The following is a 17,519-nucleotide window of genomic DNA, read 5'->3' as shown; positions in this document are numbered from 1 at the left end:
TACAAAGGTTGGCAGGGTTGTTAATGACAGTAATGGCAGTGTGCTACTGCAACAGGATCTAGATAATTTGGGCAGATGGGCTAAGAAGTGGCAACTGAAGTTTAACCTTGACAAATGCAAAGTACTGCATATGGGTAGAAGTAACCCCAGAGAAACGTACCAACTGTGTGGTACTACACTTAAGGTGCTAGAAAATGAAAAAGACCTGGGAGTAATTGTGCAGTCAGATATGAAGTTTTCTGAGCAATGCAGACAGGCTGCCAGGGCAGGTCATGGGGTTTTGTCAATGATATAACGAATTTTGCTAGCAGGGAGAAGGAGGTGATTGTCCCTCTGTATAAGGCAATGGTCAGGCCACGCCTTGAGTATTGCTTACAGGTCTGGAGGCCTCATTTTAGGAAGGATGTAGATTTACTTGAGCATGTACAGAGAAGGGCAACAAGATTGGTTAGGGGAATGAAGGGATCCTCTTACCAAGAGAGGCTTAAGTTCTGCAAATTGCAGTGGCTGGAGACCAGGCACCTGCGCGGTGATCTGATTGAGGTGTATAAGGCCTTGAATGGGTTGAGCACGCTGAATTCTGATGGGATCCTTTCACTTGTTCAGATTACGAACCTGAGGGGGCATAAATTCAAATTAAGAAAGGACAGATGTAGAATAGACGTGCGGAAATTTGCCTTTAGCCAGCAGGTGGTTAATTGCTGGAACAAACTTCCATCTGTCGTTGTGGAAGTTGATAGGTTGAATAAATTTAAGGAGGAACTGGACAGGCGTTTGGAGGGAATGCCGTGATTTTTTTTTTTTTTTTTTTTTTTTTTGGCTGATGCTGCATAAGCTCATACACTTGCTTTCTTGCATCACATGCCACTATTACTACTTTCAGAAAGTTGTAATATTCCTCGTCGATATCTTGGTCCTGAGCAGTCTGCAGAAGCTCAAACTTGTTCTTAAGTTCCAGTACACACTGCTTTTTCTCCTCTTCTGTTATCTCAAAGACCTTTGTATTATTTACTTGAGTCAGTTTTTTTTTTCTTTTCTTACATCTATCTCAAATGTGCATCCTACCATTCTGTGATCACTTCCGACATTTACCTTGTTCAGGACGGTAACATCATTCACGCTATATCTTCTGTTAGTGAGGATGAAGTTGATTTCATTAGTTGTTAATCCATTTGGGCTCTTCAATGTCCACTTTCTGTTCATCCTTTTCTTGAAAAAAAGTGTTCACTGACATTCCTCAAGATTCTGCAGGTCTTTCACCTTTCATTTCTTTCACCAATTCCAAAATTTCCTACAGTTCACTTTTCTGCTCTGTTTTGTCTCTTTCCAACCTTAGCATTGAAGTCCCTCATAATGACAGTGTAGTGAGTTTTCTGTTCACCTAGAAGACTTTCAATTTCAGTGTACGTTTCTTCAATCTCTTCATCATCATGGCTCGATGTTGGTGCACAAATCATTATAACCTTTATCTTATGACTCTTAGAAATCCTGAAAATCCTGAGTAGAATAGTAGTCTTGACACCCCCTTGGTGATGTACTTTTGAATTCCAAAATGTTGTTTTTTAAATCTTTATGGACCAGAAACCCAACTCCACCTTCACTCCTTTCACTGTTTCCATTGGTGTACAGCAGATTTCCACTTGATAAACTTATAAGTGATTCATTTCTTCTTCTTGTTTCAGTAAAACTGTTGATATTCCAATTACCATTTTCTAATTCCTTTTTCAGCTCTAATATCCTGTCTTAACCAATGAGTGATCTTACGTTGTAACAGCCCAAGTTCAGTTTCCGTGCATGGCAGCCTGGTCTTACCCGGAGATTCATAGCACCCTCTGCTTCCACTCTGATCCACTCGCTGCCATAAGAGGGGGAGTGAAATCTGCTGGGGATTGAGGGCCATTTGTTTTGTTTTGCTGTCACGTGCTGGAGGGTTTGGTCTTTTCCTCTTCACGCTGACCAGGCATCTTTAAGAGAACCACTCTACACATTCGTTGCCACCTGTGACGTAACAGGGCTTCCCATCGAGAAGGTGTGCACGAGTAGATTTTAGGGAGGCAGGCCAACCAGACTTCTCCTAAATCTTCTGAAATAGAAAGATATTCGATCCATCAGTGTTTTAGACTGAGTGTCTGATAACACACAGAATACCTGTTCTCCTCTAAGCACCTTTACTTGCTAATATGAGATCCCAACTGTAACTCGAAAACAAGAGCCAATAGACAAGGGTAGCAATAAACAACTTTGTTGATATTGTGTCTCCTTGTTGAACTCCTTTCTCAATTTTAAATTTGCTAATGTTTCTGTCTAGTTATATAAAGGAGGTAGGTTTCTCATATATTTTCTTCAAAATCAATGTATGGGGTGTCTATGCCTGGTCTTTCTGGTATCTTATGCTGTATGGAGTCAAATGCTTTTTCATAATCCACAAATGCCAGGCATAATCATGTTTTATATTCATTTGCTTTCTCCATTAGCTGCGATATTACGTGAAGGTAATCCATAGTTGAGAATCCTGTCCTAAAGCCAACTTGCTCTTTTGGTTGATTCTCATTAAGTATTCTTTCTAATGTTAGTAGTGACTCTTGTGAACAACTAGTAGATGTGGGACAACAAGATAATTGGTCTATAATTTCCAATTTTTGATTTATCTCATTTCTTATGCAGCAAAATTATGATTGCATTATTCCACTCCTTAGGCATCAAGCATTTCCTAATGTATTTTGTGAAGAGCCTTGTCAGTTTTTGTGTCATGTCTCTTCCTCCTAATTTTAACAACTCTACAGTAACTTCATCTTCACTTGGGCCTTTCTGATTCCTCAGTGCATGTTTTACTTCATTAGCAAGGATATTCGGTATGTCATAAAGGTGGTAAAGGTAAACTGCAGCCATTATCAACCCACTGCAGGATGGAAGCCTTCTCAACAATTCATGCTGAAGGAAATGGACCATAATCTGCCACACTGGTCCAGTGCGGGTTGGCAAATCGACCGTATTTAGCAGTCAGGGATTTGAATCCCAGTCTACTCAAAGAGCGTGTGCTACTGCACTCCCGCTCCTGACCACTCGGCTATGGAGGCCTGTGTTGCTAATTTGTGATCCATCTTCCCCACTGCTGGCATCAATCCCTTGCTCCTTATATAATACTTTATAGTAGCCTTCTGCTATTTGAATTATCCTTCTCTGCTATTTATAAGTACACTATCACTATTGTTCAGATTCAGTATCATTTGTCTTTCTGTATTACTGCTCATATTGATTTAAGTCCTTTGTTTTCCCTTAATGGTTGTTCTACTTTTCTTGTGTTAAATTTTTTTGTGTCCTCTCTGAGTCTCTAATGACTTTGCATACTTCAGTATACTGAATTTTGTCCTTGTCAGTTTATCTTGCTCCTCATTTGTCATCTAGTTCATCATGACAAGCATTTCTTGATTAATTTTTTCTTCTTTGGATTTCTTTTTATCTATAGGTTTCTTGAGCTTTATCACTTTCAGAAAGTTGTATTCCTTGTCAATATCTTGGTCCTGAAAGGGCTTCAGAAGCTCAAACTTGCACACTGCTTTTCCTCCTCTTCTGTTATCTCAAAGGCCTTCATAAGTGTGCATCTTACTTTCTGTGATCACTTCCAATATTTACTTTGTTTAGGAAGGTAACATCTTTCACAACATATCTTCTGTAAGATGAAGTCAATTTCATTAGTTGTTAATCAATTTGGGCTCTTCCATATCCACTTTCTGTTCACACTTTTAACAGAAATACTAAATCCGATTTTAACATCAAATTTAAAAATTTCAATTGAAAAAAGGTCCAGATGACAAATAAGCTAAATCTGTATGTATGTGTATGTGCATCTTTATTTTTAGAAGTTTCACACCTTCCCAAAGTTCAACCTTTAAAGGGTACACTTACCCTACATTATCTTATACATATATCTAAATATGTAGCTTTTATTGCAATATACAGTTTTAATAGTTTTCAGAGTTCAGGCGCCTCTGTAGCCAGGTGGGCAGGAGCAGCAGTGTGTAGCACATGCTTCCTGATTAGACCGAGGTTCGAGCCTGTGACCACCAAATAGGGAGGATGCGGAAGGTCAGGAAATGACCACCGCATATCCATTCATTATGAAATAAGCGGTAGCAAAATAGAAACTGAACCAATAAAAAGAAAAACCAACATTTTGTTGGTTTTTCTTCTTTTTATTGGTTCAGTTTTTGTTGTCTTTCAATATAGTTTCTGTTTCTATTCTACAAAAATCAAAATGGTAATATTTAATATTTTTGTTTTAGTTGTTAAATCTGGTTGAGTGTTATGATATTAACTCTTAACAGCATAAATTTTAATATTTTAAATCACACGAAGATAGTGATTTCTTTTCATTTTTTGAAAATAAATTGATGTACTTTCAGTTTTTCATTTTAAGTCTAGTAGAATCAGTTAAAACTACATTATAATAACCTTAAGGTGCATTCTTGAATATATCATGCAAACTTACCACAGTTATAAGTTATCATAAAAACAATTCTTAAGGTCGTTAACAGACAAGACTGATTGAGAGCTGTGGACTTTTCCCTATGTTCGTGATATAAAGGTATATCACTAACTGCATCTTGAATGCAAAATTTCATCAATCTGCAAATAAAAATATTCTTACTTAATATGCAAATTAATTACTTATAAAATAATTTTTTGCATTATTTGATAAAATAAAATGCCAGTATTTTTATTAATTTTAAACTGCGAATTAAACAACAATTTGCTACTCAATTGTTGTAATAACACAATGATTCATAATTTACACATCAAAGTAGAGATTACATTCAATTATATTTCTAAATACTGTCATTGTAAGAATATCTGTTTAAGGAAGAATTGAATGAAATAGTCACAAATAAAAGATTTATGATCATCTATTGTGAGTAAAGAAATCTGAAAGCCCATTAATTCAGTATTAATGACGTTAAGTACAAATGGTAATGGCAAATTTTAGTTCTTCTTTGGAACAGGAGTCACCATCATATTTGTCACAAAAAGGAGAAACCTGTTGATTACAAATTAGTGTCTGAAGAGAATGATATTTAGCTGCATAAAATATTTGTGAAAGGTATTACATACAATAAATTACAATTGTATAGTATGAACCAGAGCTGTAATGCTCTACACAAATCAACAATAGTAATATCAAAAAATACTTTATTTCTGTCCCATAAGTTGAACAGTGGCACAACAGCTTAACAGATTCTTTAAAGATACCGAATTTAAAATTGTGGCCAGGCCAATACGGAAATTACATACTACACTGAACAATCGCTCAGTCCTTTCCTCGTTCGCAACACAAATTAATGACCTGGTATACAACATTTCTTGCAGTGATTGCGAATCTTCTTACCAGGGTTCGACGCATTTTCCTTTGAATATTCGTGTTAATCAACATGCAGCCTCAGTTCGTGCTTCTCGTTCAGCAGCGTCAGAATTAGCCTTTCATGCCTTAACGAAAAACATATTTTTTTATTTAACAAGCCCAAAATACTTAGTGTCCAACGTAATTATATGCGACTATTAATTGCAGAAACCGTAGAAAATAAATTACACGAAAATTCTGTTAATGTTCGTCGGCCATATCTCATCTCTGATTCGTGGGCTTTTACGCGCATGTGCGAAGACAAATAATCCCTATTTAAGTTTCATTCACCCGTATTCGGTAATTTTCATTCCTGTGATCATGACATACGGCAAAAAGCATTGTCAGCTTCAGGAAGGAAAATCATTTCGCAATTTTTTTCGTTAAATTCTTTTAATTAATTTTCTTATTTTTAATTGTGTTAAATTGATTTTTAATTATTTTTTAAATTATTTGTTACTCTAATGTAAGTTTTTCGATTTTTTCATTTTAATTTCTGGAGAGTATCACACGGAAGTGTTCTATGTACTATATTGAGGTGGTTGTTGTTATTTGGTTTTTAGGAGCATTAGCAACTAAGGCCATATTGCTCTGGGAATATGCGGTGGTCATTCCCTGACCTTTCCGCATCCTCCGTATTTGGTGGTGACGGGCTCGAACCCCGGTCTAATCAAGAAGCGTGTGCTACGCACTGCTACTCCTTCCCACCTGGCTATGGAGGCGCCTCTATATTGAGGTATACTTCTCTTATTATTTTACAAATATATTACAAGTGTATATATTTTTCACTATACTTCTTTTCTTTTCTAATTCAATACAGTAGTATTGAATTAGAAAAAATATTATGGAAAGCACCTACCTGATGAGGTTACGTTGTCTCCTCTGCAGCCATAATGCTTTCAAATAAAAATTTAAAATAAAACAACAGAATAAAACAAAATAGAATTATATAAATAAGGATTTTTCTACTGGAACCCCATCTCATCAGGATCACAAGGTCTTGATGAGTGAAGAACCAAAGTGCCTTTCAATAACTCCTAAACCTGGACATGGGCTGTTTTGAGTAGTTGTGGCCCTATGCTATGGCAATCTCAATCACTAAGTGCATACCAAGTTAACACTTGTGGAACTAAAGGAAGAAAACCATTAACATCTCTAAATACAGATGAAAACAACAATAATCTCTTGATAAAAACTACAATCAGAATACAGTTAGTCCCCAACTTACGTAAGCCTGAGTTACGTAACTTTGGACTTACGTAAATGTTTTGGTAAAATCGTAAATATACTTTCTGTATAATTTTTAAAAGCGAAGTCGAATGAAGGAACAATAAGTATAAGTTTTTATTTTCATTCCCATACAAACTATGTAGGATAACAAACCTGTGGCGTAACTAGAATCTAGGTAAATAACTAGAGTTGACAGTTGATTTTCTGCTTTCAAAACTGTGAAGAAATATTCGACAACGTGTTTGAGACAGGTGAACTACATAAAAGCACTTCAGAGAAACTCCCACAACGTTCAAGTCATGTGAACTGTGTTCCATCAACTATTTCTTTGAAGAATTGCACTCTTGCCCTTTGTCTCTACATCCTTTCTTTCTGGATTGTAGAGTCAGTTTAGTTTTGTTTGAGAGCGAAGTGGGAGATTTTGTTATCTGGGTACAAAGCTTATTACATATAGACAACATTTTCTGAGGCTGTAAATGCAACAGAGCAAGGGAAGATGGATCTGCGCCAATTTTGGAAGATGTTTAACATCCTGGATGGAATACACAACATTTCAAGAGCCTGAAATGATGTGACAACTTGTATAAACAAAGTTTGGAAAAAACTTCTAAAACATTCCGAGCTTAACAACAAAGGCTTCAACAACGGTGAGCTGATGTCTTCTGTTACCAAAGAAATTGTAAACTTACCCCAGGAGTTGCAGCAGGTCTGGGAGGACAAAGATGTAGACGAGCCTGTGGATGAACGAGATGAAGATTTAACAACAGAAGACCTAGCCAGTTGAATGTGCAGTTTAGGAGAAAGAGAGAGCCGAATCCATTGAGGAATCGAAAATTAAGTACGTACAGTACAAACTGTACATACTTAATTTTCTTAAGTATGTACAGTTTGGCTTTGATTCCCTTAGTAGCATTTATAAAGTTTACACAGCGTATGAAAAACATATCAGTTTTTACAGTACAATAACATGCGTTTTTTCTTTCTTTTATGTTTTCTTTTTTATGTGTCACTCCAGCTACTTCACCGCTGTTCCCAGATAAACTTTTTAGTTTTTATGGTATATAACTATTTTTCTTCATCCTTCTTAGGATATTATGTGGTTTTTGTAATTTTGGCATATCAGTGATATAGTCGTAATATTTTATTAGTCATTCCTGACTTACATAAGAAGTCCTGGATCGTATCTCTTACGTATGTCGGGGACAGACTGTACTGCTTAAAAGTTTTCAGAGTGCCTCTCTTTAGCCCAAAGACAATTTTCATAGTGGGCCAGAAAGGCAGACTGATATAACATTCAATAATAGAATATATTGGGTGGAAGTCTCTGTAAATTATTAAAAAATACAGTTAATTATTCTGTTTGTTTGTTTGCTTATCACATGGATATAATGCTTCACTAATTTTTTTTTTTTTTTTTTTTCAAAAAAAGAAACAAGTAAAAAGACATTCACTTCAGAATGTAATACTAGGCAACACAAAGACAGCACTGATAGCCATGACATACAGTGTTGTAAAAACAATGTGTAGTTGATGACTTGAAAAAAAAGTGTGCTGGTTGTTTGATAAATACTATATTTACTTTTTCGCTATGCAAATGGCAGACATCACACGTGACAATACAAAACATTGAAACCAAATGTGCCTGGTTTTAAAATGCAAGCTGCTGGTTGCGGCATCATGTTCTAGGGAAAGCTTTGTTAGAAGTTTTAGTTCCTTTGATATATATGCTACAATGAAATCTGTTACATATCTTAACATTTTTAACAAATGCAGCATAATAGGTCACCGTTCCTTCTTTTTCTGATGGTGATGACATCTTTCACCACAACACTGCAGGATCACTAAGCTAAAAGTACACAGATATGGTTTACAAAACATCCTAGGACTCTATTCTATTTTGGCTTGCCAACTCCTTGGATCTCAATTTCCATCATGCATCTGAGAAATGAAGTTTAGCAGATTGAATGATGTGTGGATGCCACACTAGTAACAGTGTAACAACCTATGGGATTCACTGCAAGCAGTAAGGTTAACCCACATCTCCAGATATATTTTTAATCTCAAGACAATCATGTTACATTTCATTGACAGAGAAGATTTAGTTCAGTATATAGTTGAGTGGGAGTCATATTTCAATGGCCACCGAATGTGCTAAGTTCAGCTTCCTTCTTTATGAAACAAATCAATTACATTTCATGATAAATCATGGTCTGTAAGCCAAATGAAATATAACATTTAAGGAAAGAAAGATATTTTGGATATTTCATCTAAATAAATACAGATAAGTATGAATATTGTCCTTATCTGAATTTATATTATTCAAACAAAATAATAGAATTTACCTAGTTGATGATTGCAGGAATAAATTATTTTGGTATTTCAATACATAAGCTTGGTTTTCAGAGCTGTGATCCACTACCTAAAATGACAGAACAAATTAGATCCCATAATCATATACAATAATTAAAAAAAAAAAGCAGTTACTTATTTGTACATAAATTCAAGCCAATACACAAATTGTATATTTATCCTAATCATATTCAACTCAAGTACATTTAGTGAGTTGAACACTAAAATCAACTAATATTGTACTACACTCCAGTACTGTAACAAGTTAGAAGACTTCTGGTTTCTACTTTTCTACAGAATTCCTTATGTGTGAATGTAGATGCAAAATACTCATTCAGTTTGTTATCCACTTGAGCAGGATCATCAACAGTCAAACCGTTGATATCAAGTGGACAAATCTGATTCATCCCCTTCCTTCTAGAATTTACATAAGTAAAGAAGTCTTTGCTGTTTTTCTTTGCCTTCTTTGCCAAAGATTTCTTGCAGTCTGCTTTGGCTTGCCTAACCTCCTTTGTGACTTGATTACACACTAGTTTATATCTACCATAGGCTTCTGTGTGGCCAGATAATTTATATGCATCCCATGCATTTTTCTTTTTTGCTATGAGTCTCATTAGTTCATTTGACTTCTATTTAGGCCTAAATCTTGAACAGTATTTCTTAGTTGGTATGAAAAGCCTAGTAGCTTCCAAGGCTATTTCCTTGAATGCTCACCATTTAGAATTTCTCGTTGGTAACATCATCAGTTGGTCCCAGTGCATAGAATTTAAAAACTGTCTGAGACCACCAAACCAAAAATCCTGCCTTTTACCCTTGATAGTTATATCTTAAAGTAAATTCCACTGCAACATAGTGATTCCAGTTGCAAGTACAAACAAATTGTCTTCTTTGACAAAAATCTGAACCTATTAGCTAATGTACAAAATGCAAGATAACTAATGGCATTTTGCAGCTGCCTCTCAATGGTGTAAAGTCATCAACTTAGAAGGCATTGTTTAGAGTTTGAAATTGTTCTGTGATTAAGTTTATTTTGATAGAAAAAAGCATAACTCTTGAAATGGATCCTTGTGGAACTCTCCCCATCTTAAGAAAATATTTGAGAGGAAGTGTGGATCCTATACGAATTTCAAACAGGCAATTAGAAAGAAAGTTTTAATTAAAAACAAGACTAAAGTTATAGAGGTCTTGTCAAAGTTTTTTTTTTTTGATATCAAAGAAAACTGATAGATTTTCTAAAATCATTACATTTAAAATCTTATTAAATGATCCAAAGTGGCCATGTTTCTTTGGAAGACACACTGTGTCTTCCAAAGAAACATGGAAAGGAGCCTATTGGCTTCAAAATACCTACATTGGTTACAAGTTGAGCATTGACCATTCTTAGTATGATCTGGATTTCTAGAATCCTTACCTAGTTTTGGAAAGGCAATAGTACATATTCCTGGTAAGAGGTATTACCCTTTATCAGGAAAATATGGAATGCCTTTCAGAAAAGATTCTATTGAATAAGAATAGGAGGTGATCACTGACTGTATTGATAGGTGCCTTATAATTTCATAATGGAGATTATTTAGTCTAAAAGCACTTGCTTGTGAGAGGAATAATGTTGTTCTTAGTTTTTCTTATGTAAAAGGCTTATTATATGGTTCAAGCCCTTTTAAAGAGAAATTCAATGTCTGCTTTTCACTTTTATGGTGAGGGTGAATGATGTCGCTGCAAAGACTTTGGAAAATGTTGACATTTTTCCCATTGCTTGTTCATTATTGAGAGAATAATCAGGAATCTAAAAACTGGACCTGATATGGTTTCCATTCTGGGTTTCTTTGCTAAAATGGTGATATCAGATTCTTCACTAAAATGTTCTGATAGGGACCTTGTTGAAAGAAGAATTACATTATCGGGATTAAAGATGCTATTTTTATTGGTTCAATACCTAGGCTAATTAAGTCCAGGTATTCGATTTAATTAATAATTAAGTCCAATAGCTGGACTTAATTATTAATATTATGCAAAAAGTTCATTAGGTTTAATAACTAAGAATAAAATGCACAGATGTATCAATGTCTCATAAATTTCATTATGAGTTCACATCCTAGGCATACATAAGCCTCAAGTTCAAATCAACCATTACAACTGCACCTTGTAACTTGAATTTTTGGCATGCTATTGTCTGCTAATATAACACTTCATATCAATAATTAATTTCCCAAGTTCTGATATAATTTTTATTTTATTTGCCTATTTTTTTAAATTTTGCTATGGTTGTTATGGGGATTTGATTGCACATAAGCTGCTATGGCTATAATGTGCCTATTCATTTATAATATAAGAAAGGAGAAATTTTTGTAAAATCAGAAATGATTAAAAAGTTCACTTTTCTTGAGGTAGATGAAAAATTTGGAAATATTTGTCACCAATGAGATTCTCTAAAGTAATTGGTTTATCAAGATTTACCAGTGATAGTAGGGTTGAAATTCTGTCTTGTCTATAGTAGGGCCAGTCAATGAGAATGTGTTTAACAGTCAGATTTATATAACAATGTGGACACTGTGGTGGATCATCTCCTGTGAGTAAATAAAAATGGGTCAGATGAGTATGACCTATTCTTGCCCTTGAAAGGACTACTACTTCTCATCTTGATATACGGACAATAGAGCGCCAAATTTTTGGATCCTGTTTAAACTGCAAGAGTTTATTATTAGTCTGAGAGTGCCAGATTGTTGTCCATTCTGATAGGCAAGCAGCATGAATGATTTGTGCATAGTCTGAAGCTGGAATAGGGATATTCATTAAATCTAAGGTGGTTGAATTTTTTGCAGCTTTGTCGGCAAGTTCATTGCTCAAAATACTAGAATGTGCTGGAATCCAATAGAAGGCAACTAGTTGGTGGGGTTTTTCAATCTGTAGTAACGAGTTTCTAATTTCATCAAGAACAGGGTGAACTTTATCCGAAGAATTACACAATGCTAAGATTGAGCTGAGGGAATCAGTGTAAATAACAGATTTTAAAGAACAGTTAGAACAGATATTTTCTAAAGCTAATTTAATTGCATACAGTTCAGCTGAGAAGATACTGAATTCAGATGGAAGGGATGCTGAAATAGTGGTATTCGGAAACACTGCTCCAACATTTGAATTAGATTTAGATCCATCTGTGTGTATATTGGAGAAAAATCAATATATCTTTGATTGAGAACAACATGAAGTTGTCTGACATTTGAAGCTTGCAAAATATTCGTTTCCCCATTGACGGAGGTAAGTATCACAGGTCGGTAAAGGAGGAGGAACCCATGGTGGTTGAGTACAAGTTGCTACCTGTTGTATGGAACGGATGGAAGCATTCCAAACCTGCATCAGTTCAAGAAGTGAAGACCAGCTGGTTTTACTATGCTAGGTTTATTTCTGTAGAGGTTTTCTAATGGTGTATTGAAAAGGTATGACTGAATGGGATGCAAGGCACAACTTTGTATCTTGAAAGAGGAATTTAGCAATAGTGATTTTCTATGTAAAGATAGTGGGGGCTTGTGAGCATCAATGTAAAGGCTATGTGCTGGCGATGTTCTGAATGCATAAAGTGCAATCCTCAGTGCACTGTGTTGAACTGGATCAAGCCAGCATAATGCACTCATTCTGGCAGAATCATAGATGGGAGCTCCGTAATCAAGACAGGATCTGATTATTGCCCTGTATAATCAAAGTAGGGAGGTTTGATCTGCACCCCATGTCAGGGCAGATAGTACTCTAAGTATGTTTATCTTTTTTAGACAAGCAGTACATACTTTTTAATATTCTCTAAGAAATTTAGCTTGTTGTCCATAACTAATCCTAGAAATCTGATGTTAGTAGTGACTGGGATGGAGACATTGGAAATTTGAAGTTCAGGATCCGGATGAAGCTTGTGCTGTCTACAAAAATGGATAGCAACTGTTTTCTGCTGTGAAAGTCGATAGCCATTGATGCTGGCCCATTGCTGTGTTTTATTTATTGATATCTGGAGCTGTCATTCAATAGATCTCATGTTTTGGGAATGACAGGAGATGGAAAGGTTATCTGCATAAAGGTAAGTCTCTACAGTATTTGGAAGTTTAGTGATAGAATCTATTCTAACAGCAAAAAGAGTGGCACTCAGTGGCGCCTTCTTCCTGAATGAAAGTTGCAGAAAGGGCATGTTGATATCGAACTTGGAACGATCTAGCATGTAGAAAATTCTTCATAAATATAGGAAGGTTGCCCTTTTCTATATCTATTGAAACCATTACTAGATGTTTGTGTTTAACAAAGGCATTATGAATTTGCAAATTCAGCCTTAGCCATAAGATCCAAGCATGACCTGTTTTGACCTGTTATGACCATATTGACTATGGCTCATTAACTGTTTGGATTCAATGACCCAGACGAGTCTACAGTGGACAATTTTTTCTAGGATTTTGCTGAGGCAGCTTGAGAGGGATATTGATCTATAGCTATGGGGATTGGTTGGATTGTTTCCAGGCTTTCGGAATGCCAAAACAGTAGAATGATGCCAAGAAGCTGGATAAACATTTTCTAGAAAAATTCAGTTATAAAAGATCAGGAGAAGGTGCAAAGCTTTGTCATCAAGATGTTGAGTATCTGGTCCGGCAGCACCATTGTGAGCTGTTCCAATGACGCAAGAGTTCAGAGTATTGCAGAGGTTTGTTATGGGGCAGAAGGAGGGCAGTTTGAAAGTCAATAGAACGCTGTTCTGCGGTGTTTTTAATTCTTTGGAATGATGGAATATAAGCTGAATGCACTGAGATGTCAGAAAAAGTGTTACCCAAAGCATTTGCAATATCTAAAGGACTAGATAGATCTCGCCCGTTCCAGGAAAAGGATTGGAGAAGGTAGAGTAGGAAACTTACCAGAAAGCTGTCTAATTTTTTTACATATTATTTTGGTGTCAGTGTTTTTGTTAATGCTTGGGTCCAGAATTCTTTCTTGGCTTGCCTTTGTATGAAACATCCTTTTGCCCTTAATTTCTTATAATTTATCAGATTGGCTGTGGTTGGATATCGCCGAAACAAATTCCAGGCTTTATTTTTTGCTTTTGTGTGCATTCCTCGTTCCATCAATAATTATAATGCTTTTGGCCTGGGGGATTTGATAGTGATATTGTGTCTTTAGCAATATTTAGATGTGACGTGATGCATTCTGTCACATCATCAAAAGGCTGGAGATGGATTTTTTCCTCATTGAAAGATATTGATGACTGGAATTTTGCCCAGTTTGCTCGGGCAAATTTCCATTTTCTGCAGGGTTGAGCTAGAGGATACCGTGCTATTTGTAGGTTGCATACAACCTACAAATAGCACGGTATCCAATTATTGGGAAGTGATCACTGCCCATAGGATCATTAATAATATACCACACTTTGGTCAGAACCAGAACAAATTGAGAGAATTGAGAAACTGGTGAACAAATTGAGAGATCTATTGCTGAGGTGTGTCCAGTTGGCAACTGTACGTGCATGGGTACACCGGTATTAAGTATGGTGAGATTTAGTGGCTGTAAAAAGCTTTCAATTAATTGACCCAGTCTATCTAATTTAATAGCACCCCATAAGGGGTGGTGCCCATTAAACTCCCCTAATATAGAGGTGGAGGTATCTGTATGAAGAGGTCTTCAAGGTCTTGTAAAGAGTAAATATGGTTTGGCGGTAGGTAGATTGACACAAGTGTTATTGCAATATGGAAGGTTATATGAACAGCAACAGCTTCTATTTCCATTTGAAGTGGTATATGTTTAGTTGGGATCTTTGAATTTACTAGGATTGCCACACCACCATGGGCAGCATTAGCTGTATTTCGATCTCTTCGATAAAGGTAACAGTTCTTTAATGAAGGAAAAATTTGCAAGGTTAAGTACGTTTCCTGAAGACAAAGGGCAACTGGAGAATATGATTAATTAGATCTTGGATGTCATCTGTATTGCAACAAAAGCCTCTGCAGTTCCGTTACAAAACACACGGCATTATTTGTATTTAGTTGATGGAGCTGATTCTGACTGCTTTTTGAAGGTGACTGGTTTACGACGTTCCAATTTTTGTTTTGTCTTTTTTTAGGAAAACTGGCTGACCAATGTCCATTTCTTCTTCTTCGGCATGGATTTCTAAAATATGACCTTCCTGTATAGATGTGCCATCTGTGTCCATGGTTGTGTCTTGAATATTTTTCATAGCATTTGAATTTGTAATACGAGATGTGGTAGCAATCACTGTAGGAGATGATGCCGCTGGTATTGTCAGAGGGGTATTATTTGCTTGGTCTGTGGTCTTGGATTGTTGCTTGCATACAGTTGGTTATAACTCAGAGAGGACATTTCTAGCCCAATCAGAAATTGATTTATTAGTAGTAACTGTGACATCAGTTTGAACAGAGACTGCTTGATATTTTTTTACAGCATTTGCATAGATAATATTTTGTTTTATAGTTGGTGCTACTAGTTTTCTTGCTTCTAGGTATTTGACTTTGTTCTCAACATTGTATTTTATTATTTATTTCTCGGTTTTCCACTTTTCACGTCTTGGAATATGCAGGATGGTCACCTTTGCAATTTGGACATGTCATTTTTGTAGCTGTACAGTCATTCTGTATGTGGTCTGAGGGCCCACAGTTGGGCAGACAGGAATTCCTCTACATACAGTTTGAGAATGGCCATACTATGGGCATTTATAGCATCTTAAAGGGTTGGGAATATAGGGGTAAATACAACAAAATAAATAACCTGCTTTTACAGAGGAGGGCAAATTTGGCATATTGAAAGTAAGAATAATATTTCTGGTAGGTTCCAGCTGATTATCTTTTTAATCATTATTCTTTTTGCTTCAATTACATTCTGTCCCTGCAGTCCTTGGGTTATTTCTTCCTCGGTGATGTTTAATAAATTCCAACTAGATATGACACCCTTAGATGAATTTAGGGTTGCGCAAGGAGATATTTTTACATGAATGCCAGCAAAGCTTGTTAGTTGTAAAAGCTTTTCAGAATGTCTTTGATTCATGGTTTCTATAAGTAAGTCTCCTGAATGCAGTCTCTTCACAGTCATGGGAGATCATGCAATACTCTCCAGATGTTTCTGTATAACAAAGGAAGACAATTTACTCATAGGCTGACTACTTAAAGAATGGAAGATTAAGAAAGATGGGCAGGGGTGCTCCATCCTATCAGTCTTCTGTCTCTTTGGGTTTTCGTTTTCCATGTCTGCATGGTCTGTATCTGCCATGTTTACTCCTTTTAGCCCTTGGTAAGAGGACTTATCTGCCAAGGTTTCGGGTCCTGCCAAGGGGAGGCAGGAGCAGTGCCGCTAGGAGGCCAAGTGGTTAAAGTGTTAGTTAGTGAACTAGAACTATATGGATAAATAAAGAAAGGTGGGTTTCCTTTCTGTGTTCTACCTTGTGGCTTTTAATGTATAGTATGGTTTGAAAAATAAGATTATTAAGAGAAAAGTAGGATCTTAGAAATAACTTTTGTTATTTTATTATAATTTTTACTAAGTATCAGATTTTAAATTCAGAATTTTTTTTCCCCCACAGATCTAAATAATAGAAATGGAAGTGCTTACACTCGTGGAGCACCTAATTAACACGCTTTATATTCTAGTTTTTCTGCTTTTTGCTTCACCTTATATATAATTTAAGTCAATTTTATTTTGTACCCCCCACACCTTTAATGAAATTTACAGTCTACTCAGAATGAAACTGTTATGCCTGGTTTAATCTGAATGAGGGGGAATTTTATTTCAATTTTTTTCTATGCCTAGCTCTCTGCTGATGAGGTGCCAATCAGCACTGATATCTGGGAAACAGTGAAAGTTCCCCTTAAATTGGATAACAGCTACCACACACAGCAGCCTGGTTGATTTGGTTTTTCTGTATTTATTAGCAACATTTGCAAATTTTTTTCTTAGTTGTAAAGAATTTTTTGTATTTTCCAAATCGCTAATTTTACAGTGCTCAAGTTTGCTAGTGTTAAATTGTGTTGTGCTGCATTATTTTTAACTGAAATGTGAATATTTGATTTTTGGATCCTGCTGTAACATATTTTTCATTTTCAAGCAACTCCCACTAAACGGTGTGTAATATTAAATTTATATAAAAACTAAGAAATGGACCATTAATTTGGGCTTACCTTGAGTGTTCTATCTCTGCTTATATTTTTATTTTATTATTTTTTTTTTTTTTTTTGTAAGTAAAACAGTTTCTGTACAACGGTTGGCAGATGCTTCAATCATGTACAGCAATGAGCAAGCAAAGTTTACTAAAAATTTACAAACTGTACTAACCTCATAACTATTAGCCATGGACTTTTGCTGCACTGGCCAAAAAATAACTAATAATAAAAAAATAAAAATACAGTGAAGAAGTGAGCTTCCTGAGTACTACACCTGCACTTCAAATATAAAACAAAGGAAAATTATACTGCTGTTTATTTGAAATGCATGTCATTATTCAATTTCAGTACATAATGGTAAAGTACCTAATAAGCAAGCAAGCAATCAGGCACAGTCAATGAAAGACTAGTCAATTCAG

The 17,519-nt window shown here is 35.7% G+C and overlaps 1 protein-coding gene across 1 annotated transcript in view; it reads right to left on the bottom strand.

The window, feature by feature from the left end:
- Nucleotides 1–17,519, bottom strand: part of LOC150088147 (wings apart-like protein homolog) — a 184,899-nt gene that overhangs the window by 75,187 nt on the left and 92,193 nt on the right. The window contains exons 9-10 of the mRNA XM_090370044.1: nucleotides 8,968–9,044; nucleotides 4,490–4,626 (exon numbers count right to left, since the gene is read on the bottom strand). Coding sequence (XP_090226170.1) covers nucleotides 4,490–4,626; nucleotides 8,968–9,044 — 214 coding nt within the window. The remainder of the gene's footprint in view (nucleotides 1–4,489; nucleotides 4,627–8,967; nucleotides 9,045–17,519) is intronic.

This window comes from Mastigoproctus giganteus, chromosome 3 (genome assembly GCF_048544385.1).
Source record: "Mastigoproctus giganteus isolate SK-2022 chromosome 3, ASM4854438v1, whole genome shotgun sequence".
In the NCBI taxonomy this organism is placed as follows: Eukaryota; Metazoa; Arthropoda; class Arachnida; order Uropygi; family Thelyphonidae; genus Mastigoproctus; species Mastigoproctus giganteus.
Note: the sequence above shows the minus strand (reverse complement) of the source record. Positions and strands in the feature narration are given on the sequence as shown.